At 38.7% G+C, this 27760-nt stretch overlaps 2 protein-coding genes and 1 long non-coding RNA gene across 10 annotated transcripts in view; 1 reads left to right on the plus strand and 2 right to left on the minus strand.

Moving 5' to 3' along the window:
• Window positions 1–4037, minus strand: part of HSPA4L (heat shock protein family A (Hsp70) member 4 like) — a 29261-nt gene extending 25224 nt beyond the window's left edge. For both annotated transcript variants that reach the window (XM_071808073.1, XM_065836252.2), the window contains exon 1: window positions 3807–4037. In XM_071808073.1, coding sequence (XP_071664174.1) covers window positions 3807–3913 — 107 coding nt within the window. In that variant the 5' untranslated portion in view covers window positions 3914–4037. The remainder of the gene's footprint in view (window positions 1–3806) is intronic.
• Window positions 4038–4162: 125 nt separating this feature from the next.
• On the plus strand, window positions 4163–22792 carry LOC139827837 (uncharacterized). 2 transcript variants are annotated; one of them, XR_011738890.1, is made up of 4 exons: window positions 4163–4974; window positions 11078–11183; window positions 14788–14902; window positions 20068–22792. It is a non-coding gene; the product is annotated as an uncharacterized lncRNA (long non-coding RNA). The 2 variants fall into 2 exon arrangements; XR_011738891.1 differs by having other exon boundaries at window positions 21678–22792.
• INTU (inturned planar cell polarity protein) overlaps window positions 18177–27760 on the minus strand; it is a 52790-nt gene continuing 43206 nt past the window's right edge. For 4 of the 6 annotated variants that reach the window (XM_071808070.1, XM_071808072.1, XM_071808071.1 and 1 more), the window contains 7 exons: window positions 26550–26612; window positions 25282–25503; window positions 24290–24712; window positions 23689–23786; window positions 22744–22975; window positions 19756–19901; window positions 18177–19088 (listed from right to left, as the gene is read on the minus strand). In XM_071808070.1, coding sequence (XP_071664171.1) covers window positions 18977–19088; window positions 19756–19901; window positions 22744–22975; window positions 23689–23786; window positions 24290–24712; window positions 25282–25503; window positions 26550–26612 — 1296 coding nt within the window. In that variant the 3' untranslated portion in view covers window positions 18177–18976. The remainder of the gene's footprint in view (window positions 19089–19755; window positions 19902–22743; window positions 22976–23688; window positions 23787–24289; window positions 24713–25281; window positions 25504–26549; window positions 26613–27760) is intronic. The other 2 variants (XM_065837698.2, XM_065837697.2) reach the window with 1 other exon arrangement.

Consider the following 27760-nt stretch of genomic DNA (forward strand, 5'->3'; position numbering starts at 1 on the left):
AGCCCTGAAGTCTGTAAGTACTGCACAAGCCATTAGCAACAATAACCATCAGACAACAATTAGAAAAACCATTTAAGCCCAGGGTAGCTAACAGCCCAGTTCTACAAACTGTTAAGCATTCCTGTGACTGAGAACTACCAGGTATGCACTGCAAACAGGCACCACGGGAGATGTCTGGAAAGAGCTTCCAAGGGATTGGGAACTTCTCCAGTCCACGGTCCCTTGCAGCACGCTGATTGTCAGGTTACCACTGAACATCCCTCCAGGCCTCCCCTCCAGCTCCAGGGAAGGCTGCCCCAGGTCCCCAGCCACCAGACAGCCACTTCACTACTGCCTTTGGACACTTCTCTAAGTTACTATGGTCACACCTCCGCTTTACAGATTTGAAGCCGAACTCTTTCCACAAAAAGGAACTGATCTGGCTAAAACCATTCAGTAGTAAATAACAGCTACAACCCAGATTTCATAAGCTTCAAATTTAATGGTTTAATGAATGCATAAAGGTAGATTGCTTCCTGCCTCCTTGCCATCTACACTACCATGAGGGCACTGTATGCCATCAGATTGTATTATCTAGCAACCTCTTCTGCTATACCACCATACTAAACATGCAAAACCTTCTCTATATTTAACTGCTGCAAAAAGACAACGCACTGGCCTACATTTTCAAATATGTAGCTCAGCTTTTGCAAATGGTTTTTACAATTTTTAAGGCTGCTTAACACTACAGTTCTCAATTACACTTTCTAATAATGAAAAGTCAGATAAAAGTGTGATTTTGAAAGCATGCAAATGGTTTACAATACATTTGTTTTGTGGATAACAATCATAACATGTTAATGCTATTATAACACACCTTTTCAGCGTAGGAATTTGACTGCTCATAGTGTTGCTTGCAAATACCCCTTTGCAAAGCATGAAGCATCAAGTCAGAAGCTACTTAGCCCACTAAAGTTCTTGCCATGGTTTACTTCAATTACTCAGTTCCTTCCAGCATAAGGGGATGGATTGTTTCTCCCTTCCTTGGCTGCGAAGCGGAGATGTGAAGAAATAAAACATGCTCCTTGGCTCTCAAACACTTCAGTCCTACCCAATACAGCCCTTTAGGAAGCACATCCACCACAAGGATACAAGCGTGACAACTCAACTGTCTCCCTCACCACTGCCCTCCGTCTGCTTTGAAAAGGAATTTTGAACACCACACAGACTTTTCTAAAGGTAGTAACTCCCTTCACCAGGGCATTTCAATCCTCTCCATGCATTGTTTTAAAGAAGATGTTACCTGTGATAACATTAATTACGCATGGTCTGGAAAAAGCTACTAAAAAATTAAGAGCTGTCAACAATCAACTTTTCTTGCACAAAACCACAGTGGTGCGGCACAGCAGTTGAAAAGACCATTTGCCATGAATTTAGCATGCCAGGCTCACTAGAAATGCATCCAAGACTTGCTGGAGTTCCCAGTTCAGAAAGAGTTGAGCGTCAGTTAATATCCAAAGAAATACTAATGCCAAAAGCCTCAATAAGTACAAGTTCTACTGAAATGGATGGCTTAATGGCAGAATCTTTTTCCTTTCTTTCTAAAATACTTGTGCTAAAGTATACGATAGACACATTACAAATGCTAACAGTTCCATGCCTTAGATTATAGGATAACGCAAACAAGGAAGGATCACCTGAATATTTTAACAACTGAGACACTGGATTTATGACTTAATAGCATTGTATTAAATTGAGATAGCATATATCTTCTATAAGTCTACACCACTGTTGTCTGGAGCACAGATACTTTCACCAACACTGTACTGTTCACAGCTGTATTGCACAGATATCTGAACCAGCTCTAAAACTAGAAGCTGGCTGCACTAATTAGCCTTGCCCAGAAAGAGCAATTAGCCCTGTACAGCACAGCCAGGACTGTCCTATCTTTAGGACCTAACCCAGTATCTTTACATGGCTTAATAACAGCACATGAAAAGTGTACTAGCTTGTCCAGAGCTAGTTCAGATATTTTTTATACCACACTACACAGACGCAACAAACATTAACACACTAATTCTGGGAGTAAGTCCCAGGTATTTGGGATATACCCAATCAATGTTAACTATTAGCTAAATTCAAGTATCTAAATGACATAAGCATCTCCATAGGAACATATAAACAGTTAATTCACCGTGTTGCTATGTGTAATAAGCAGCACAGCAGCAAAGTTTTGATTAATCATTAGATCTGCTTAAATCACTCAAATTTTGCTTCAAGTAAGGTTTAGTTAATCACGATAAGCTTCCAGTAATAAGCCCATTATATTTCTATTTACTTTTTTTTGTTTGCCTCAAGACAACAGCATTAGAAATGAAGTTCCTAGTGTTCTGTATTATAGAGAAAAAAAAAAAACAGGGAAAATGTCACTTTACATCACTACTGCCTGTGCTTTTAAACCCCTCTCGTAATTGCTTTGCCAATGTCTTGAAAGTACACTTACTCAGACATTATTGTGAAAAATTATTAAAACCAGGGAAACCTCTGTGAAGTCTACCTGGAAAGAAGGCACTCCAAGAAGAGCTAAGAATTAGAAGCACTCTTCTTCATAAGGAGGAAGGAGACTGTGGCTGCCTGAGGATTTGGACAATTTCAGGGGGTTCCTTCCACAGAATCTGAAAGGTCCCAGAACTTCTGTTCTCATAAAATGTGCACAAGGGTAATGCCTTCCGGAAAGTTAATGTGAAAAGTATGTTTCTTTAAATAGTTAGAAGAATTCTGAACAGTATTGTGGTTAATACAGACAGTATGCATTTTAGTACCCAAACTTCTTTGTACTTCCAAAACAACTTCTTAGAAAGTAGAACAAAACCTACATTTGTCTGACATCAAAAAGACAGCAATGGTAAAGTTACTATGGCCTCACATCGTAGAAACAGCTTTCTGCCGTTAGCTACAAATTCCTTATATAAAAGAAAGCACCATCCATGACTCGATTTTTATGAGTATTTATACAAATTCCTGATTCCTCCTTGAAAATCACACACAGATGGAGCTCTAAAAATCCCAGACGTATCCCATAGAAACAGAAGAGAAGAATCTCCACCTCCTCCTGCGTATCCCATCATCACGGCCGCTGCCCGCTGCCCCCCCACCTCCGCGCCAGACCCGGGTACGGCAGGGCCGGCAGCTGCAGGTTCAGCACAGGGAACTCATCGCGCCGCTCCTGCTCCGCCGGTGAACCAACATCGTCCTCTCCAGCCTCACCACCGCTCCATCGTAAAATTGTTAATGAAAACGCTTCAAGCCCTAGCAACCGTTCCACAGTTAAGGAAACACATGCACTTCACCAAGATCTTTGCTACACGAAACTAAAGTGTTACCAGGAAAAAAAAATAAAAATTAAATGCATTGTGCCTCAGGAGCCGTGTGGCACATCCAGTACCGTGCGGTATTTCAAGGACACGGAAGAGTCAAAAGCTGGGGCGGGGGGGGGCGGTTTCTCGGATAACCTCCTGTACCAAGTTCAGCATTTCTGCGCCTACTTAAAACATCTCCGGCGTTACCGAGAAAGTGGCGCTCGCCCGGCAGACGCGGCGGCGCACGGCTCCGGAACGCTCGCGAGGCTTCGGCGCCGGCCGGCAAAGCCCCGATCCGCTCCCGCGGCGCTGGGGCGGGAGCGCCGTGCGGGGAGCGCCCGTGGGCCGCGGAGAGAACAAGGCCCCACGGGGACACGCGCGACTCCACCCGCCCCACGGCGCCGGCCCCCGCGCCCGGCCGCCCCGGGGAGCGCCGCACACCGCGAGGCCAGGAAGGCCGGTACTCACGGGGTGCAGCGGTCGCTGTACTCGTTGGCGATAGTCTCGATACCGCCGCTCCGCGCCACAGCGATGTAGCAGTTGAGGAAGCCGAGGTCAATGCCAACCACGGACATGGTTGCGCCTGGTGCTTCCCGCGCCCCACCGGCCTGTGACTACAGCGGCAGCAGAGACCGTGTGCGCTCCAGTGACCCGGCTCCTCACCCGGCTCTCCCCCACTGCGGAGCACCGGCCACCAACCGCCAGTTACTCTCCTCTGCGCAGGCGCGCTGTGCCGGCCGGTGGGGAATCCGCCAGGCGCCGGCTGCGGCTTCGGCACTTTCCGGAAGGGCTCGGGCCGCGCTGGCTGCGGGCGGTGTGCGTTCGAGAAAGATCTGGAAAGGGAGGAAGCAGACGTTATCTAGAGCGACACCCCGCGCCACACGTCAGAACTGCGGCGGGACACGCCCCCGCGCCCCTTAAAGGAGCCGCCCGGCCCAAGAGCTGCTCTTCGCCGGGCGGTGGGGCCGGTGGTGGTGCTGCGGTGGAGAGCAGTGCAAAACGCAGCTACCCGCCCTCGCCTATCATTTTAATTAATGTCGGTTGCAAAACAATATAATTTAATGTGATTATAACAATCCAGTGCAATTACTGCTGGGCGATGATCAGGCTGATTGACATTCATGGTGGGTAATCCTGAGTCACCCACAGGAGCACCCGAGGGTGCTTGGCCTGTAGGCCCAGGGCCCTGCCCCTGTGCTGAGGCAGGAGAGCTGAGCCAGGCTGCGGGAGTCCAGGGGAGAAGAACAGCCAGGGGAGCCTGGAAAACCGCACAAGTCCCAAGGTGTAGGGTTAGCCAGGTGTCGGGAAGCCAAGTCAGGCATCAAAATGGAACCCAAGTGTTTGTGTCCAAAGCAGAGGCAGGGAATGCTTCAATGCTTCCAGCACCAGTGACAGGCAGAGACTTGGCGCCTCAAGGCCTTTCTCCCTCCACCGCCAATGCATACAGAAGAACTCTTCCTAATTTTTACCAACATATTCCCAGAAGTGCCCTCATCTTTATTATTTTTATTTCCAAGTAAAAACATGCCTGGAAATCTAGGTGTCTCTTCTGCAGTTACCCCATTTTTTATGGGTGTCATTTTAACTACGGAGGACTGAAACTCTACAAATCATACCTACAGGATGGAAAAGCTCTGTAAGTATTTGCTTGCTTCTAAAATGACCTCTCAATTTCACATAGCAATGGCGGCTTTCTAACACAGCACATGATGTGATGCTGCACAATTAGTCCTAAAACTAAGTGTTAAACCACTAAAATAGATTTGCATCCCTGTCAATAGTTGTGATTATCTCTCCATTTGTTACTGTTTCAATGGTCTACTTCACAGCTAGAATTTTCCTAGCAAAAATGACAGATGACATTTCCCTCTAAAACTTCCAGAGGGAACAGAAGCCACTGTTAAACAGCGTTATTTGTAAAACAACTACTATTTGTAGTACAAGGCATTAACCACCTCATTTTTCTTGCTAGTATTAGGATCAGAAAGGCAAACCAGGTCCAGACCCATCTGCAGCAGACAGGGAGACAAATCCCAGCTCAGGTTTCTGCTGTGCTGTTTCAATCCCTGTTACAAAACCAGTTCTCGGTGATTCAAGGTATTGCAGCACTTCTGCGGTAGCACCTGAGGCTAACTCCTAACTGAGAGGAAACCTTGGGCCAAGAGATTACATGCAAATGCTCTTGTGTAGCTATGCAGTAGTACTAAGCCAGGCCCAGAAGATATTGTGCAACCTTTCAGCAGGGGGACCAGCCACTGCTACAGAAGTGCTGGCAGGATAAATCAGCCTGTAGGCAGCTGGTTTCAAGCTGGCTCAGGTATCCATATACTGCAGTCAGGAGCATAGACATGTAGATATTCATGATAGCAACAAGAAAGTGCCAGTGGACTTTTTATGTGCTTTGTCAAGACAGTTACCAGTTGGAGCTGAGATCATAAGCAGGATAAGCCAAACTCTTGAAGTATTTCATAAAAGACTTGTTTGCATGCTTCAGCGTCATACTGATTGCCCAGTCTGTGAGTATAAACAAAATTCATTCAAATCAGATTAGCCACAAACTTGCCTGAGCATATCTCCCCCCAACCACCTACTGTCACTGTAGCAGTCTTAGAATTGGTGATGTCCGAGTCCTTCCAATCCTTGGCCTGTGGTCCACATCTGATTTTTCAGCAGCTACAACCACATTTGTACTAACTCAAGCACCTGAGGGCTTTGTGTGAAACTTAATGGTTGTGAAGAAATGTTAGAAAGATTGCTAGACTTAATTCGTTTGAAACCAAACATTTAAATATAGGCCTTCTAAATGCTTTCTTGAGTCCCTCAATTACCAATATTCCACAAGAAGTCTGGTTTCTTTCTCCTTGCTCTGTTGAAAATTATTACCTCAGAAATAAAAAGTCTCTCCTCATTTATGTACAATGTAAACTTAATCCTCATGACTGAGAAGAATCCTCAACCATTTTAAATTTCATTGAGAAATCATGTATCAAGTGTTCTAAGTCTCTGAGCGTTTGGGTCTCCACATTTTTGCATTATGTTTTGACTTAAAATGCTTCCAGCCAGACTACAGTCTTCTCGATGTTGTTTCAGGGATGGGACAGAGCGAAAAGTGAGTTGTTGTATTTTTTTAATGCCAACTAAAAAAATACCAAACAACTCCTTTGCTGTCTGGACTTGTGCTTTAAAATACCATGAAAACACATGAACAGGCTAGAAACAGATTTTCCTTTTACTGTGGTTCATGTAGAAGCTGTAGCAGGCTGGTATGTACACACATTTACAATTTTTGCTGACAAGCTTTGCTGACAGGCTATGGAAACTGCTGTTACCAAAATGTATTGAAGTAGATGCCAGAATTTAAAATTCAAGATATGTAACATTTAGTATCAATAAAATTTAAACACTGATAATTTTAAGCAAGAGGTATTTTCTTGGATTATTTTTTTGAATGAAATGGAAACAGTGCTCTTTAGTTCCCTGAAACAAATTATTTCATTTAGTACCTAGTCACAAAACCATCAAAATAATTTCGTAAAAGTATTATTTGTGTAACATTTAAACTAAAAATATGCAAACGACAAGAATTCTATCATGAATACTGTACAAACAAAATAGATGTTCACTCCCTATTTTAATCAGGTCCTAAACCCTCTGAAACATCAAGATTTAAAATGTCCTTAATTTTGTCATAAAGAACTAGCAGTATGACACCTCCTGTTCCAGGAAGGATGGTGGAGAATGCTCTGTGAAAGACAGGATTAAGACCCTCCTGCTTGTGTATTTTTGTAAAGCAGTCTATGGTTCCTTTAAACTGACGTTCAGTTATTGCACTGCACTAAGTAAGTTAGATGCCTAGCAAACTTTGCCTGTCTTTAGTAAAGAATGCTAAAGCACATTTTCCTCATGTTTCCCTTACTGCAAAGGAGAGATCTTTTAACTAATAAATATTTATGTGATGTAATGCTCTGTTAGCTGGTTCCAATAGCTAAATTTAGAAAGGCCGTGATCCTTCTTCTGATGCTTCTTTTAAGCTTTACTGGGCAAGTAGAAGGCTTAGGAATTAAATGAGGTCACTGTAGTCCTGAGGGTGCTCTGAATTGTTTCAATACTATTAAAACTTCCACAGTTCATTTTTTTCCTTCTTTAGCACCACTGAAATATTTTTATACCGAGTAGATTTCAGTTCATTAGTGATCAACAGAGTCCATCCAGCATCTGTTTTCCAAAAAATGCATAAAAAATGTTAAGGTCTTGACTAGCATGATAATGTAAAAACATGGGAAGGCTAAGAAGCAGCACAGTCCAGTTTTCATCTAGCCCACCCTGTATTTGCTTGACAAATGAAAAAAAAAGCAAAAGGAAGGATGTGTGTGTGTTAGAGACCTCAGCACCATGTTCACTAAAACTTGCTTCAAGTGCTTGCAGGTGAAGGAAATGAAGGATGACAAGCAGTGAATGTTCACATATGTGTGTCTGACTGTTTCTGTACAAGTCAGTGCCAAAGCACTGAACTCTCCCTTCAGCTTTTTCAAGTGCAGTATGACTGAAAATCATGTCAGCTCTTCTAGGTTGTAAAAAACTGCAACAGTGGAGTAAAGACAGCCCAGAGGAACAATTGTTTAGCCACTCTCTGTGCAGCACAGCACTTGGGAAACACGCTTGCCCAGTGTGGAACTTGTTATAATGATGACAGCAGATGTCTCAGATACTCTAAGTAACAACACAGCTCTGACAAAGCGTTTTTTTTTGTAGATGTCCTTGGTGAACTGTCAAACTATTCCTGTTCTGGAACTGCAGTCTCCTTAGGATTTGAGGACTGTATTAGGAACTGACTCTGGTTTTTGTCTTCGCTAACAAAAAAAAGAAGTGCACCTTTCTGGAGAAATTAATCCAAAATCCTTATATTTATGTGAAATTCTACTGGAAAAGCACTATTTTTTATACTTGATGTTGAAGATATTACCTAAATTAGCTAATTCTTAAGTCAAATCCACCTGCACTATCAAGGTAAAGTTCTAGACTTTCTATCATGGCAGAAAGATAATCTTGCCTTTTTTGTGCTCTTGTGATATACTTACTTTGCAGCTAATAAAGTGAAGTTTGAATTTTCCGATTAAGATAACGTTATGTTTTATTACATCTTATGTTAAGAATCAAAGCGTGAGATCACTATAGATTTCCTGAACATACTAAATGCAGGAAATACATAAATGATAAACATTCACATAAATCAATATAAATAAGCATAGTAATATAGCTAAAAAGCATTTAAAATATTTTGGTTTTAATCTACATGAACATATGCAAATTAATGGATATTTTGTAATGGTTTTTACTGCTTAGCTGACAAATCAACTTTACTGAAAACAGTAACTGTACTGTGCTTATTATTTCCAAAAATTATCCCATCTGGCAAATATACTTTTAACTAAAGACATAAAAAGGGGCTGTATTTAATTCAGGCCTTCCTCTTGGACCAGAATGTCATGATAAGAAATTGACAGAAATCATACCAGTCAGCTTTATTTGTACCTGAAGCTTCATAACTACACGAATGAAACAAGGACACCACATGAAATATATTCCTACATCCACAACATATATAAATTCTCTCATTCTCATCCTCTTTTGTGCTCGTAAACCCATTATCTCATTTTGTATTATTAAAATTTATGTTTATAATCATCTCAATACTATTCTTTCTCCTAGTACAAAGTTCATTACCAGAAATAGCGGCAACTCTTTGGTAAGGCTTCAAGCAGCAGAGTACTTCCGAACACAGACGGCATTAACTGTAGGCCTACTGCTGATAAGGTAGAATCTGAAGACGGTGGAATCATATTTAGTCTGAAAGGAAGAAGTCAGTAGTGCGAATGGTGTTTGCCCACTGTAAGCTTCAAGGATTTCTGTTATTTAGGACAGATTACCAGAGGTATGCAGGCATTACGTAAGAACCTAGGTACCTCCTGGGATTTTTTGAAAACACCCAAGCAACTTCTATGCCAACATTTATTTGAATTTTCCTTTGACTTTCTGGAATACTGAGAGAAAAGAAGATACTCCTGAAACAAAACATGGAGACAGTTCTTTGGAACAAACATTATCAGATGGCAAAACTTCCTTAAGGATGAAGGAAACAGTGTCCTGTTTTTTCAAGAGCATTTTTGTGTTTTTTATTTCATGTTTGAGGATAATTTTCATAGCAATAATTTATATTATTTCATGTACTTGAAATGCTACTGAGGTACCTAGTAAAATTACCTAAATAGCTAACAAGATCCAACATTAATTACCAATAATACACTACCATTTCCAACACATGCTGAAAAATAATTCTCAGCTTCTACGGAGCTTTGAAGATGACTGATTCTGCTTCACACCTGAAGCACAGCTGTGTGCCACAAAGACCATTTTTCCAACTACATTAACTGGGCTGAGAAAGGATATTATTCTACCCAGAAACCTGTCTTTAAATACTTGGCTTCTGAGTAGGAAAAAGAAAATAGATAGTTTTTCTACTAAGAGCTTCCACCAAGCCGTGACTGAACATACTTTTACCAGCCTCCCACAAGACTATTATTTATTTTTCTTTTTGTCTTTCTGTAGATGCTTTCACTTTCTTTCTGAATAGAGTCTTGCCTGCTGTAAGGCTACACAGCACTTCGATTAGCATATCGAACTTCAATAATCTAGTATGTTATTTTCAGAAAAGATTGCAAGGTAGACTGTACCTGCGTCATCATTCGTCTCCTGACAGTGTCAAAAGGAGAAGACAGCATTCCTGGGCAAGTAGTCAAAACTTGAGCAATAAAAATAAAAAAGAATGGAGTTTGTTTTGATTTGGCAAGAATCCTTGCAAAATAAAACAAAAATTGAAGCCTGTACACATTCTCTAAGATGTGTGTCAAATCCAGCACTTATCAAGGATAATTTCAATCATTTCTGTTGTTAATCCCACTATAAAATGAGTTGGCTCTTCAGTAATATACTCTGATGGGCACAAAGTACTGTAAAGACAAAAGCTGTAACTAACACCCTCATTAGTTCATAATAAATATTTAAAATATAATTATAAGGATTTAAAACGTTGGCATTTTTGTTTGTAAAAGCTACCTTAATGGTGTTGTAGCATCCAAAATAGGAGGCTTGGTGCACCATGATTCCCTGCACTGAAACACCAAAACCCTGGTACAGGCCAGGAAGTCCATCTGCCCTTGCAATTTTAATAATACAGTCACCAAGCCCCTGGAACAGTTGCTCAGCAACACCTAATATAAAACAATTTTATGCACATTTGTTAGGCTTTACAGAAGCCCTTCTTTTTAGTACAAACTACTTTGCACGGCTGAAACAGTTAATGTTATCAAAATTGTATGAAAACACTTATGAACAAAGCGTAGAAAAAAAATCAAGAAAAAGAGACACATGGATAGATGAAGGTAGCTTATTCAAACAGACAGTGGTAGCTGGTTGCTAAAACGCTTTCAGGGTAAATAACTACCATTCCAATTTTGTCCTCATTCAGCAGAACGCCGAGATGTGAATTCTCTTGCCCTCTCTCTGAAAAGAGGGTTTCTTTATGTAAAACCATGCTTTCATCTCTTCCCCACACATGGTTACTCAGATTTATTACTCATTTCAGCTTTTCCCTGTAGTGGAACACTAGCCACAAGCTGCGACGAAGTTTAAAAATCCACTTTTATATCTATACATTTTTAATCTGTTTCCACATTCCATAGGTAACTACACCGAAGCTCTGAAGATTTTCTACAGGTGAAAACATGGCAAGCAAGAAACCAATCTTTGAAGTAAGAACTTCAAACTGGACACCTTGTTATACAGAAGGTATCATGAAACTATTAATTTGGCCCAAGTGCAGGGCACAGAAGGCAATCAGTAAAGTCGAGCAGCCAGTTCCTGGCACAACCAGGCCCAGCACAGACATTAATCAGAGTTAACAGGCAAAGCAGGAAAGCCAGCAACAATACAGAAAGCAGAGATTTCTTTCTCTCTGCTGCAAAGCCTTCTGGACACTGTTTTCAGGAAACTCATTTTATCTCTTTGAATGAATGAAACATAAATCTAGAGATACAGGCCACCCAAAATCTTTGTTGAAAGACTTCAGTTGCTATTATTTCTACAGAAAAAGGATGGTCATTAGCTCTTATATGTGACACCCTGTAAAACCATAGATTAGCATTAATAAACTCCTCTACTTTCTGGCATCCAAAGTTAGCAAAATTCAGTTAAACTTTTCCATACAGAATCTAAAAATAATGCAAAAACCTTGAGAGCTATGCCACAGCACGGGTTCCAAAGAACCCTCTTTCATTCACTCTCATCTTTTCAGTAAGGGGCTTGCATTTTTTAATATACTTTTAAAGTTTGTAATTATGCAATGGTAATTTTTTTAGTAACAGAAAGAGTTGTCATACTGTTCAACATTGGTCTGCCTCTAAAATGAAGCAAATATAAACAACCTGAGGCACACGTCAGACAAATGGGAACTAGAATTTAAGAGATTTCACTACCTTTCCCAACATCAGCAGCTAAACAAGTTTGTGCAAATTCTAAGATGTACACTACGCACAGGGGTGTTGCTGTTGCTGCTCCGCTGGAAGCCAGGTTTGCCAAAAACCATTTCCAGAACTGCAACACACAAATTGCTGTATACAGTTATGAAAATACAGGATTACAGTACTATAAGACTGACATTTTTTGTAGACACTAAATGAAACTTTAAAGCATGAAGAGTAATACCCGAAACATTATATTATTTACAAACCAACAAAGAAATGTGCCAGTCCCTGAGTAAGAGCTATATTAGGATATTTCAAAACTTCCACTTGTAAAGATGCCCTGTCTATTCTTACATTCATTAAAAATATTTACAAGCTATTTTCTGTTTCAACTTCTGAATTATATAGTCCTCTTGTGACCCAGATAGCAGATGACATCTTTGTCATCCATTATCATCCAGTCTTCCGTAACGTTCGACCTGTGGATCTCCCTGATAACAAAAATTGTGCATCAACAGTACACGATGAACAGGGAAAGAGAAAAATCAATGTACTTGTTCCCACTGTGGCTCACACTGTTTACCAAACAAGAAAAAGCTAATTGCAGTAGAAGAAACATTTTGCATAACGTTTTTCAGTGGTGATATTCAACGTAGCTATGTTGACTTAAGTGGCATCACAGGTACATCTTGTGTAGTAAACGCAGACCATGTAGATGTACCCCAAATGACTTTTTATTTGCTTGTTTAGTAACAGCAACACTGTAGCTGTAATAGCATGGAGTCCAGCATACCTTAACTGCCCTAATATTTTATTAGTTTTACAGAAGGCTTTGCTACCTGCCCCAGCTCGTGCTGCTGCATAAACTCGCTAGTTGTAGTTGCAAGCAGGAGCGGGGGGAGCTGCCGTCTGAAGACACTGGACCGTGCCAGTGTTACCTTCAGTACCAAGCATCTAGCACATAGATCCAGCCCATCTTCTTTAACAGAAGTTCCTTTGCACTTTACTTCACACAACCTGTTTTAATTTCTTTTGTTTTTTTTTTTTTTTGAGATGATCTATCTAAGCAAAAACTAATGCATGTAACCATATTGTCTTCCCCATTTCCTATACCACACATAACATGTAAGAAAGCTTCCAAAGACCCTGAGCTTCAAGAACAGATATATTACTTCATTAAATACTACCAAGAAATTAACCTTGAGTGCTGTCCATGGAATGTTTCTGAAGTTTGAATCACAAGCTCGTACACATGTAAGCCATCTGGGAACACTTCCAGGAGAAGGAGATTTGATGAACTATAAACACTGTGTTATTTACATCATGCATGTTTTACTTTCTTCCACAGTAACAGAAGAAAGGAAACAGCATCCTTAAACTTTTTTATGTACAAAGTGACTGTAATTGAATAAGGACAGCTTAAGAATTTGTACGCAATACAAGGAGATTAATCGAACTTTAATGACTGACAGCATTCTTCCTGGTCAGCAACACCAGAAAAGCCTGTGGCAAGAAAAGTTTCTGGCACTGCAGTAAAAAACTGTCTACAAGAGAAAGCACAGAACATTGGATTTTTGTTTAAATTATCAAAACCTAACCAAAGAAATCCTAAACCAGATAGCCTAGGATAGACACAAATAAAGCAGATTTTCCAGCTATTTGCATATGAAACAAATTAGATATAAAAAACTTATTTTCCATTCTGCTGATATGAATGAACTGTATGTAATTTGTCAAATGCCAGTATCAACATTTCACATTCCAAACCCAAGATTTTTTCTAATTAATTCCATGGGTATAGACCTCTGTGTCTTTCAAGAAGCCATCCAAGTTAAGGGACTTTTCCCAAGTGCACAGAATTGCAAGGTAAGGCAGCATAGTCCAGAAGTTTCATTGCCTTTTTGAGCTACAACCTAAAACTGTTCCTTTTCTGATGCACTGTAAAAAACAAAGTTCTTAAAATGCTTTAACTATTCATAGGTATGTTTCTAGCTTTATAGGTAGGAATAAATCAGTTTTCAGTGTCAAGCATTACTTATCTACAGCACTAATATGCACTTCAATACCTGTAAGTTTTTTCTGACACATCCTAATGATTATCAAGAAAAGAATATGAAAAAACATAAAATGAGAGACTCCTGCTTCAGGGACGCAACCAAAAACCTGCCACATTAGAATAAAAGCAGCTGTAATTTCATGTGAGTTAAATGACGAACAGGAAGACTAGTCTTAAAAGTTAATGCAATCTTAACAGTGAAAACGTAACTGGGGTTTTTGACAAAGCCCATGTACACAGGTGCCCCAGTCTAAGATTTCTAGTATCCATCTTAAAATTTGCATCAGGTAACTCCAAAATAATTATGTCCCGAAGAAAACTTTGAAAATCGACTGCAGTTGTAAGCAGTTACTTATATTTACCTCACAAAGTTATCCATCATTGAAGTTTAAAATAAAACAGATTAAATTACCCTCAACAATAAGCTACAGAGTAAGCCATACTCATGTTCCTCTTATTATAAAATACGCTGATTGCAAGATCTTAACAATACACCACCACTGATTATCAACCACGTTTAGAGAAAGAATTGCACAGCTCTTGGCCAGATGTAGTTTGTTTATTAAACAGAACTATTATACATGAGATTATTTACCTGTTTATCCACTTTAGACATGATAATATTTATATTTCTCCTTAAAAGCAAAGTTTAGATCCTGTGTTGGGAAATACCAAATACCATTTGCCAAATTGCCATGCCAAAAGCTGGAAAATCCTACAGAAATAAAAAAAGGGTCTTTAAAATAACATTTTTGAAGTTTATACTACCCCAGGTGTATCATACAATATTCTTTCTGTTGTTTCTTCTTTGATATGAGCTGTAAGAAAAGGCCAAAAATGCTTTTATTTGGGTCCTTTTTTTTTTTTTCCCCAGGTATTTGGTATTGGATCTGGATTTATTCTGATGCTTACCAACAGAGGTATGCATTCGGTGTTAGCACAAGAAAATCTAATGCTGCAAGTGAAACATCAATAATGCTGAGAAACGGGTAAGATTTTCAACTTGCTTACTTTATCCATTTCTAAGACTAAGGATACCTTTGTAAACTGCACTCAGAAATAATATTTCCCAGAACTGGGTAGAAATGGTTTTCCTGAAGTAGCCTGCCTATGCGATTTTGCTTCCATAGGGGGTGCTCAGACTCCACATTAATGACAAACAGTTTATACAGATATCATAAACTTGATAGGGCTTTTGTAATTGTATTCTTCTAAATTAAAAAACATCCCTAAGATAAATGCATAAGAAGCCAAATGGAGCTGAGGAAGTAATGCAGGAGCAAATCTTATGTGGATTATGAGAAAAAAATGTACATGAAGGTGTTCAGACATTGGACTGGCTGACTATGTTAGGCTTTGCTAAGCACTGACAACAACATGATGTCTGTTCACGTGTAACCATCCAAACATCTGAATTTTTTTGTGTTATCGTGAAGGTACATCCTCCTTAAGGACAAAGAAACCTCAAATCTGGGTTTTGATTTCTTATTTTGATTGTGCTTTCCTATGTATTCACATGAGGTTGCCAGATAAATACTGCTTCTGTAAAGCCATCAAAAGGAAAATGTTGTAGGTATTTTACACTATCCACAAATGCCAGGGAGTGTGAAGTACCACCCTTCTCGCCACCTCATCACTGAGCACCTGTACCCCTTGGAACACCAGTGGCCCGCAATGGATGCTCCATCACTGCCACTTCCATGGCTTTTCCAAAAGCTGCTGTTTTTACAAGGTTTGGGAGGGAGAGGACAAGGTGCGGAGGATATAAGTAATAATTAAAGGCAAAAGAAATTCATTTTTTTAGCCATAATACTAGTGTTTTAACTCAGTAGCTTTTCCCTATCTACTTAAACATTAATTCCATATACCAATTTGCAGCTATAATCTTCCTGAAAGTTACAAAGCTACAAGATTTGTATCAAAGATACCTGATTAAAAAAGAATGTATTCTGTAGGATATTAAATCCTGTAATCATTTGGGACTCTTTCTAAGCATCTTCTTAAAAACCTGCAAAATACAGTCTCTGCCCATGTGAGTAACAAAGCAACCAATAAACATCTCCTGAAGTGTAGTAGCAACACAACTAATACAAGTTTTGCAGCATTTTGTTGCTGAGGTACACAGCTTTGAGTAAAAAATTGCACCGTATTTGGATGCCCTTTATTCAGTTTAACGTATGGCTTCTGGGGAAGGAGCAAGCCAATCACTTCCTTCAGTTCCTTTTTTCCCCCACACACATCTACCTATTCACACTACTTTTTCTACATTGACTCTGTTGTACATTTATCCCAGCTGAGTCAACTGAGTTTAAAAAAAAATAGTTGTTAGCAGAATTAACTAAGTCTCTGTGTCTTGCTTGCCATTTACTAGTGAGTTTTGAAGGTGTGAAATCAACCAATAATGTGATTAAAGGCAGGAATCTAGATACAAGTTAGCTGTCTGAACACCCTTTTTTTTTGGTAAGCATTCGAACCGTATAGCCCAGCCTTTAAAAGACAGAAACAGGAGACGAACAGCAGCAATAATACCATATCCATATAGATGCACACCTAATGAGCACAAACACACTGCAGTAAAGACTGCTTGCGCTTCTGTATTCCTTCTTCTGTCTACAAACAAATCCAATATTCAAACCCCACATATTTTAGACTTTTAAAAGGTGCTGTTCAGGTATCATCCATACTAATACATATTCTTATTTTTCAAACAGCAAATTTCACAGCACTTTATTTACAGGTCAGAACAAATCTAAAGCATTATTGATGTAACTCAGTTCTGGAGGTCTCAAACTGCAATACTGTATATTTTTCATGTTATAGGAACCATAAATCCTAGAGAACACTGATTAACAAAATCTTCAATCATATGTTAAAACTTCAGGCCTAAGACTTCCACTGCTTGGAATTAACTCAACCATTGAGTGATTCAAGCCAAGCTGTGAATCGCTCTGTGAAAGTGGGCAGTTATAAGCATTTGACTATTTTAGAACTACTCTAAACAGCGTAATTTGCTAATGGAAACAAGATCTAAAGATATGATAATGAGAGCCTATGGAACTGAATTTACTTTCCTGAATACCTAAACTTTTTGATTTCATTGTTTAAATCACAACTTTAGTCATGCATTTTATGAAAAGCACTAATGAAAAGCAACTAGAAACAGCAGAACAACAACAAAAAAATGCACTGTTGACATGGAGCATAATTAAATGCTGTGCAGATAACCAGATCTAAATGTGCTGGCTAGGGGTAAAAAGACTCCAAAAAAAAAAAAAAATCTTACCTTTTAAACTAAATCTTTAGTAAAAAAAGCTTTAGGAGCAGCTCATCTGTAGATTACAAACCTTTCAACAAATTGTAGGAAAGATGAATTTTGTCGAAGAATTCTCTCACTGTTTACTGCAGGGTGACGATAAACCAAGGCAGATGCTCTCTGTTAACCCCTTGCCCTCCCTGCTAAGGAAAGGGAATAGGAAGAAAAGGGAGAGGGACTTGCAGGTCTGAAAAAGTTTTAAATGCTTTAATAATGCTACTAATTAATAAAGAAAATAATACAAAATATACAAAACCTGTCTTGAATTGCCTGTTGTCCTCAGTGGAGTTGGCGTCACTCCAGTGGCTGCAGGGCAGGCACCCGGAAGTCCTGGGCTGGACTCCACATTTAAACCAGAACTGGGCTCAGGGATGCAGGGTCTGGAACCAGGCTTGGGATCTCAGGCACGACAGGCAGAGTCCTCTTCAGATACCGGCCATGGTTGAAGAGAGCGAAACCCTTTGTGATCTCCCACTTTTATAGGGTGTATGACGTGGATGGGATGGAACAGTCGGTCAATTTTAGTCACCTGTTCTGTTCGCCCCTCCTTGCAAATACGTCCGTCTCACTTACGGGACGTGCAAAATTTATCAGTAACATTGGCTGCCATAGCAATAAGTCTAAACCTGGGGCTCTCCTGTGTACCATTGCTCACCTTATCAGCTCTGGAGTGAAGAGTGTCTGAAAAAACATGCAGCTAAATTCAGAAAGTGCAGTTAGTCAGAAGAACTTAACTGAAAGGAAAATTCACTGAAAGAGAAACTGGTCTTGTTTCTAACAAAACCAGGACAAATTCTGATTTTGAAAACATCTTGCCTTATACAGGTGTAACCTAATTACTGTTTTAAATACTTAGCCATAAATTGTAGAAGTCCTAGCTAAATAAATATTTGTTTAACAAAGAAAAGAAATGTTAAATTAAAAAAAAATAGAGTAGCACTTTACTGGTCTTTGACAAATACACATTTTTTTTATTATGAAATTATGAATATGATACAAAATTAGCTGAGTCCATGCATATGTCTTAAAACGATCATCTTGCTATCCACCATCTTCTTTTGGGCCTTCAAAATTTCATTTTAACAAATGTAAGTATTATTTAACAAATATAAGTATTATTTACAATTAGAACTCATGAAACCAAGTAAAACATCAACCACATTATAGTACTTGAGTGTACAGGATACCATACTGACAGAAATGATAAGCCATTAGTTTTGTGTGGCTAAGTGCCTTGAATTGGCTAAAATATTTATTTCTGTTTTGATTAACAGAGTGTTACTGAAAACATTCAGTATTCTTCATGTTCATAGAGGCGCAAAATTTTAATAAATTGGAAAACTTATTTTTCCTCCTCCATCACCAATAGCCAGATATTCAAAGAGCACTTTGAGGATATCAGTTTATCATTTTACAGTGAATATTCTACACTGAACAGCAGTGAATGTACAAATTATGTGATGTTTTCATATAATAAAGTTATGATCGGGATAAATTATTCAACAGTATATAAAAAATAACTGGTTTTCTGAAATTTTTTAAAGTATTCAATTGATGAGGTCATTAGAATAATCACTGAAGTTTTACCTCTGTCACACTACAAGGTAGATTTTGTTTGTTTGTTTGTTAAAAAGCATTTCAAACATAGGCCACGGGTGGGCACCACAGCTGAGCTCATGGGGCTTTATCCTGAAATGCTTTAAGGAGGTGACAGCACCGTACAGGGTGGCTGAATGTTCCAGCTGCTCATCTATGTGGCTAAGCCAAAGGACAGTTTAAAGGCCAGTTCAACAGCAGCTTCTGTGACTGAGTCATGAAAGCAGACATAACACTCCTGAGGTTTGGGATGTAGAATGAGTCTCCTGCAGAAAAAAAAACAGAAGAAAATTATTATAGCTGTTAGCTTTTTCTCCTCAACTGTTTGATATATGGTGATTGTACTCTGAGATAGGATTTTAAATCCAGTTATTCTCTGCTCAGTTTTCTCGAGACTGCGTATGAAAAAATTCTTCAGGTTCTCAGCATGTGTACAACACTGGTGTGTTTGCAGTAATCCAAACAAAATACCAAACCAAAACTCACCACAACAAAAACCTAACAACTACAATTGTTCATTCTCCTTTGTATCACTGAATCAGCATTATACATGGAGGCAAGACAGGCGGGATTATTTGCCAGGCAGGGACTGGAGAGGTCAGGAGGGGTGCGAGGAGCACACAGAAAGCGCAGGGTATTAAGTGTCTGATTACAGCACCTGAGCACATCTGCAGAGCGCAGTGGGGCACGGCCAGGGGCGTCAGCCCTCGGGGGTGATGCGCTGGCACGGTGCTCACCCGGGTTACCACACATGTGTTTTACAACAGGTGGAACATCACGCTAACACAGCTTCCCAGATCCCCAGTCAGAGATAGCTCCGGGGGTCGGCTGGAGTATTTCTGTGATGTGCTAGAGTTAAATTTATTCTTAAAGAGTACAGTGGCACATTCAATATGACAGACTTTGGGGACATTAATTTGTCTTTAAACTCACCCCACAACCCAGTAATTCATTGTTGGTGGTGGTTTCTTCTGATCAGTCCAGTTATCGGGAGAGCACTCAAACAAAACTCCGTGTTCTGTTACTACATCTAGGTCTTCAGCAAATTCTGAAATCACACAGCCTGCTTTCTTCTGTTTCTGTAAAACAATTGGTGAAATGTTAGTATAGAATTAAGTATTTTTTACATAAATACTAACAAATATAATGTGAACTCTTCAGCAATCTCTGATGAACTATATTGCTGTCAAAAAGCCGGACTTAGAAGATACAACTGATTTGTTTACATGGTTCTTTTCTCCACAGATTTGTTACTTTGGCATCAACCAGATTTTTTTCAGTTATACAACTTGGAGGTAGACACATGCCTCCTTTTTTGATTTTCTTTTTCCTTCCAACTGAACACCATTTCTCTCATGAGACATCTTAGATAATACAGCTTCTTTTAAAAGTGTGTGAAAACAGCTAAAGCTCCCGTCTTTCTTTCTTTCTCTGTGTGCCTCCCTAATTAAGAACTGTGATGGCAAAAAACCTACTGAATAAACTTGACCAGGCAGGAACTTCTTGTAAATAAACAGTTGAAGCACCTTGCTCAGACCATATTCTTGCTCTTACTCGGTATGACTGCATAATTATTTTCTATATGTATGACATTTTTGCGTCTTGTTGAGTTTGAGTTTTGTACAGAGCTTTTGAATAAACCTTGTAAAAGCTGGATATTTGATAGAACTATGAGGGTCTGTACTTTCATATTCATTAAAACTTCTTTCCTTCTGATTTAAGAGTAAGAAAATACTAAGATGATGATGAAGAAAATGAGGCCAGGGCTGCTTATTACATACAGTGACATATATTTCAGAGTTTAAGAGTACAGAGTTTATTTTTGCTCAATTTAAAATTTATTCAAAATTTCTGTACACATTTAGAAATTAAATTGTAAATTTTCAGTTCTTGAAAAGGCAAAATGAGTTATTGATCAATTTACAATAATTTTGCACTATTGGTGCAATTCTGTGAATCCTAAATTATAACAATATTTAACTGATGCCAAAGAATAATCAGTATAATAGAATGCTTCTGTATTTGACTTTTTTGGTCATGCCCCATGGACAAGAAAAACTTCTATTCACTCTTTTACATTTTCCTCATGCCATAATACAGCCTGGCAATTTTTCAGCATTCATTGTTGAAGCCAACAGGCAAAAATCACCCCAAATTTCTCTAAAAGACACACCTAGTTCTGCAGCACACATTCATAAATTACTTCTAATTTTCAGAGCAGAATGAACCCAGCTGCTGTTTACTGTACTCATGTCTGAAGAAGCCAGAAAAGCATGTGCTGAGGTAGCTGCGGCCAAAACAGAAGTTCTGGCTTTCAAGTGTGTGTTTTTCCACTTTTTATGAGCTACAACTAATGGTTGAATGGTTTTTTTGTTTGTTTGGTTGGTTTGGTTTGAACTTTAAAGTGTCTTTTTAAGACTTGTAACCAAAGCTAGTTTGATTATAAGAAATATTTGTGTATTCTCTCGCTTGCTTTTGGGTTTCTACATCTCCCAACGGAAGTGCCCAGAATACAGAACTCATTGCCAAAGTCCTGCTCAGCCGAACCTCGGTGTCATTAGCAGCTGACAGAACAATCCACCAAATTAACCTATTTTTCTAACACTTGAAAAAAACCTAGATTATTTACAAAGCACATCAGTCTAGCCAGAAGTGGTAACTTCGGTAACTTCAAGAAAACATTCAGAAAAATTATAAATTATACTGCTATTTGCAAACTGTGGTCATTCAATTTGTACTGTTATTTCCCATTTCTCATGTAATTCATTTGGATTCTTACTTTAGGATCTAAAAATTGCAGTTGATAGACAGTATTTAACTTGGGTTTATATTTAATTATTTCTCTTTTCCAAAAGGACTAAACAGGTCACAAAATTGGCAAGAGATCAAATGTTGCCCTTATTTGGTTCACGTCAACAAAGATCAACTGTGCAATTAACCAGAGTTCTAGCACTATAAAATGTGCATTGAGCACAAACTGTCTGATCTGAATGGACCGTCTCATAGATTGATTCTCATACCTATTGGTTAGAGTTTTGTGTTACTACTACCATCTTATTCCAGATGGATCATTTGGAGTCAAGAGAATTTTTAAATCAAACACAAGGCGGTGCAGTTGCTGACATCAGAGCTGTCCAAGTCTAATCTAAATACCAAGTACCTGCATCAAGCTCTTGCAGCTGGGATCAGGCTTCAGCCCAAGTCTAGATCAAGACCTGAACTGGTATATTTTGTAAGGCGAAAAAGCCTTACCTATTCTGGTATTCCACCTAATATAAAATCCAAGAGATTTGACAGCATAATTCAAATGAATGAATCATTAGACAGAGTCTTCTTCTAGACAGATACCCATGGGAACAAATGCTTACAGACATCAGTGGATGGCAAACGTATAAGCAATCTCAGGTGGCACAGAAACCCAAGATGCTCAGAATGAACGACCCTCTCAGTGTCAGAGACCCTCTTCACATCATTGTTCAGACATGCTGACAGCACAGCAAGGGGCGACCTCACTGTCACTGCTCAAATGAAACATGTTCTGTGACAAAAGAGGGCCGAAATTTTCTTCCGCTGCCAGCCTGAAATCTCTTCCCAGCACTAAAATGGCTAAGCCCTCCTCTTTTGCTACTACTTACAGTTCTCGAACCCAGTACACAAAACTTCATGCCAAGTTACAAATAAGAGTCATAAAATCAACAGAATAAGAAAATACTATATACTGGAGACATGGAGTACTTATTTTGAGGATGTTTTTGGTGGGAAAGAGAGCCATAAGTGCATGCATACTTGTTTGGGTAGGTCAGAGAAAGAACCTGCCCATAACAGTAAAAACACCAGTTTTAAAAACAACCACACACATGCAAAGACACCTGCCAGTGAACGATTTAAATAATGAAGTGAAAACAGTTGTGAAATACTGACTTGAGAATGTAAATAGAAAAACAGAAACCAAAGCTTCCATACTTCTTTCATCATGGATTGCTGAAAAATGGCACGAATTGACAGACAGCAACGATGGAAATTCGCAATTAACTGAGGGTGGATGGACCCACCAAGCTGTGCTACTTCTTTGTGAGTTGGAGTGATAAAGATTCCTTGCATCGTTTCCAAAGATAGATAGTGGAAGAGGATATTCTCAGGACCAGATGTCAACCTTCAAAAATAGGATAATTCATTTAATATTGAAATAATTTAAAAAATAATGTCAATTAAACAACAAATACTTTTGTTTCTTAAGACAGAATTGTTTTTCTGGTAACTACAATAGAGTACAAAAATGGATACAGACATTCAAAAGATACCTGTTTCTACATCAAGGAAATACTTCTAATTTGAACTGTTAATCCTCAACTACAACAAAACAATAACCACCACAAACCCCTGATGGTACTAGTTAGATATTGCACTTGTGTTCTCAAAAGTTCTCATGCAAAAAAAAAAAAGAGAAATAAAAGCTTAGGGAAAAATTTAAAAACCCCCGTTCTTTAGAGCTCAAACAAAACAGCAGAGCAGACCGTGCTGTCACAGGCAGCAAGTGGGAACTGGGAAGATCACGGCTGCTTTGTCCTTTGTACCACCTACCAAGATGTACCAGGGAGGCACAAGGTAGATGCATGGTCCAAAACCTCTTTTATTTCAACTCCCAAAGTCACATATACGTGAGACGTGCATACATTCTACTGACACATTCTTGAGAAACAGTTTTCTTATTAAGCTTTCTGTTTAAGAGTGTCACTTTTGAGAATCCTTGCACAGCAAAGTTTTGTTTGGATTAAAATGATGCAAAACCAGTGATCTGTGAGTCTTCAAAAAACGATACAAGTATGGCTTCAAAAAAGAAATGCTTAATAAAAAATAATTTCTTACTTTATAGCGTTAAGAAGTTCTGTATCTTTCTCTGAAAGGTTCTTTCTGAGGTTTCCTAAATTAAATGGATTTGGTAGGGAATGTTTTTTTCTAGTGACCTAAAAAACAAACAGATAGATGAACTAACAGAGAAAACACAGCTAATGAGAGAACAGAATCAAACCAACAGATCACCTACTTAAAATAATGTAGCATTTTTTAAAAAGGCTCAAACAAATGCATCAACTTATATAGATGTATTACGTAGCCTACTTTAGACTAAGATGGATGAGAAGCAGTTGTTCAACTGTACAGCAGTTTGTTCTGATTAACTTATGTTTACACCATTATTATTTTAGGGATATTCTCCCGCTTTGGTCATGGGAAAAAACCCAGATATTTACAAGCAATGTGAAATTTTTAAAATGTGATGGCTGTGGAGCTGACCCAAAGATTTCCAAGGCAACAGAATTATTTTTTACTGAATTCAGGGCCTCTTAGATTTACATTTCTGTAGTATGGTTTTTAAAATTAAAAAGTTACTTCAGTGAGGTTTTTAAAGAGTTTCCACCTCCCCCAAGCCCTCCAGAACGTTATCAGTTCTCTGCCTTTGTTCTCAGACCTGATCCACTACAGATTGTGGATTACTGCTTTCATCTTCCGCAGGACCTTCGCTACCATGGTTGGGTCCTCCACTGTTCCTCGTAGGACTTGGCTTACGTGTCATCAAGGAAGAGTCACCAAACAGGGTCCTTTTGCTCGCTGGAGTGGTTACTGATTTGGAAGTATTTTGTAGCTTACTGAGGATGGGTGAGGCGGTTGAGCTGTCCAGTTTGTCACATGTGGCAGGAAGGAACCAGTCAGCACAAGACAGAGGTGGGATGGAAGGAGAATTGAGCCTTTCCTCGATGCCGGCCTCTATTCCTTCCAGCTGAAGGATAGTGGCTTTGACCTGATCTACATAGATACAGTCTGGTCCTGGATTCCCGATAGCTTTGGATGCGCAGCCTCCTGCCTCCAGCAGCACACACAGCATAAAGTGTCTCTGTAAACATGGGGGTACCAACATTAGCCTGGGGTTTAAAATACAGTATGTGCTGTATTACATTTATATCTTATCTGGCACTTGGGCTAAATACAGAACTATATTCAACATTCCTTCCTCACCTCCAGAGGAGTGAGTTATTTTTTTCTAATCAAATCATGTCCAAGGACATCTTTCTGTTATCATGTTATTTAAGTTAAACATGCAAACATAAAAGACATCATTTACATACTCAGTTGTTTGCTTTAAAAAAGTCCACATTAAAAAAAAAAAAATCAAACACAATTCTGAAATGCATTGCCTGAAAATCACGAAAGGAAAAAATATCTTCTACCAAAGTGAAAAAGTATAAAATTAATGAGAATTTATACTTAAACTTGCTAGCTTTACAAATGCATAAATAATGCTATTCTTTGAGAAATTCTATCCCACAAAACACCTACAATACAAATATTTTGTAAAATTACCAAATAAAGTGAAGGGAAAGTCTTGATCTTACTGAACAACAGACAACACAAACCCCCAAAATAGAGCATGAGAGAAAGGGCCCACCAGCAACGTTAACTTACCAAGCCAACTATCAGTAAGAAGTATCTTGCTTCAGGTTCCCTGTATCCTGTGAAACTTGGAGCTTCGCAGGGCTGGATGTGATGATGTGGAAATACTTCCCGCCAGATCACTAACTGCCCCACCTTTTGCTCTGCTGCCAAGGGTAACAGACAATAGTGCCGACAATAGAAACCTATATCAAGAAGGTCTTCCTTCGGCAAGTGATTACCAATCAAGTAACCCTTCATTAAAAGAGAAAAGGAAGTGTGTTCAGTAAGAAATACAACATCGCTTCTCACTTAAGAGTACTTGTCATCTAGAGATATCCATGCTCCACATGCATCCAGACTGTGAGCTTTCTGGGCAGAGACTGTCATTTTGGTATACAGTTGTACAACAGACAACACCGAGCTCTTGCACCACATCTGAACAATCAACATACTGAACTATAAACAAATAAAACATCACCATATATGCAAGTTATCAAAAGTGAGCTGGAAAATACAGGGCTTTAACAGCTTGCAAAACAGATACAGACTTAAAGTACTTTAATTCTCATTTCCTGCCTACCAAAAAAACTGAGCTTTCACTGGAATTAATAAAATTTCCAAAGAAGCTACATAGTACAACAGTGTTTCTAGCACTAAGGGCATTACAGTTGAAGTGCTGTTGTGGTGGATACTGTGCAGTTCCGTTTGTGCTAACAGTTTAGTGTCATAACACTACTGGCATAAAGAACAACTGCCTGACAACATCCTTAAAACCTAAGTTTCCTTCAAGTGAAGGCTGCTGTCTTCCTCTTTCTTTATACTGTTGAATACACTATCTACATTTAAAAAATAGAAATAAATTCACAGAATGAGGCCAAAGAGAGAAAAGCTCTCAATCCAAATTCTCAAGTCTTCAATTTAAAGACAGATTAAAGGTAGATCGTCTGTTACCTTTATTAAAAGACAGCAGTGAGCAAAAAATGAGAATATCATACAATCTCGCCTGAACTGACTCTTTTTACTCTCTTATTTCTGTCTCGCTTCAATCCTTGGATCATATGCAACAAAATTCCCATATGACAATTTTAAACAAGTGTTTTGTTCTTACTGATCATATAGTACAAATCACTTCCCGGCATCAATTTTTTCTGTTAGAGTGTGTGAGTTTTATGTCTGCTACTAGAAATAGACATTTAAAGCAATCATAGATTTTTCCATATTTGTGAGATTCTGAAAAGAGTTATTCCAGATTTCTGTAAGCATTTTCCTAATCTTTAGGCCTTAATCACTTATACTACCTTGTAGAAGAGACAAGAGCCCATAATCGTATATAATCTTCTCATATTGTAATAATCTTCAGACTGTGGGGGGAAAAAAAAAAAAGCATTATATAATTTTGAATTCAGAATTTTTATTTTATTGACCAAATGCAGGTAAACTAATTCTAGTCAATTGTAATCAGTATCTTATTTAATACTTGACTTTTTGACCACTTTTTATTACCAGCACAGTAGTTAATACTGAACAGCTAAGTGAAATACCAAGTTTTTAGCTTCCATTATTCATTTTAGTGTCACTGCAAGTTTTTCTAATTACCTTCAGCTCAAAAGGACAGATTTCCTATTTAGTTATCTGTCCACAGACTATTTTGTTACGTTTTGCCAGTTCTCAGAGTTGTTAAGAGCACAGCAGCTGAAGCATGACTGTTGACACCAGAGGCCCCCCTAGAGCAAAACTTCCAAGGCAAAGCATTTTTTTTCCAGGATTTGACATTTTACCCAAAATATACCCACTCATTAGTCTCTTAATTTAGACACCCAGTGCTGCTCTCAGATTAGTAACACTAACTTTAGGTGGATACAGCGTATTTTGAATTAAGTGGGTGTGATCAATTTCCATGCAATAAACTACAACTTTTTAACATCGCTTTCTATAAATAACTATGCAGTTTGATTAGTACAGCGATTCCTTTTTTTTATTCTTTGGAAAGATGGACTATATGTCTGCCTGCTTTGTATTTTAGGTTTTAAGAATCATTACATATATTTTTTAAAGTAAGAATATGTATAGCCTAAATTGTTGTGCTAAATATGTGATCAAACATGATATGTTACCTTTATGCCCAATTATAAATATACCTATAACGAATACAATTTAAAAATAGCTGTTCTGGATCACGAGTTTAAGAAAGCTCTTTCATTAGGAAGTAAAACTGAAATTTCCATATGTTTACATCCCACTGTCCTATACAGCACAGCAAAGTGCATGAACAGTAAGTGATACTTAAGTAAATTACTATCTTCTCGTTTGGCAGGAGAAAAAATATGTATAACTTGTAATTGCTTTCTGTAAACTGGAAAATTAAGTTCTCTGTGCTCCATAGAAGTTTTCAGGTTCACAACTGCTTGGGAAGGAGACAGTTATCTACACGGAAAAAAGAAATGTACCAACAAACAGCTGTGTTGAAGTTAGGGTTTCTTTGTAGACATCCCATGAATTTAAATTACCG

The sequence above is a fragment of the Patagioenas fasciata genome, chromosome 4 (genome assembly GCF_037038585.1).
Source record: "Patagioenas fasciata isolate bPatFas1 chromosome 4, bPatFas1.hap1, whole genome shotgun sequence".
NCBI lineage: Eukaryota > Metazoa > Chordata > Aves > Columbiformes > Columbidae > Patagioenas > Patagioenas fasciata.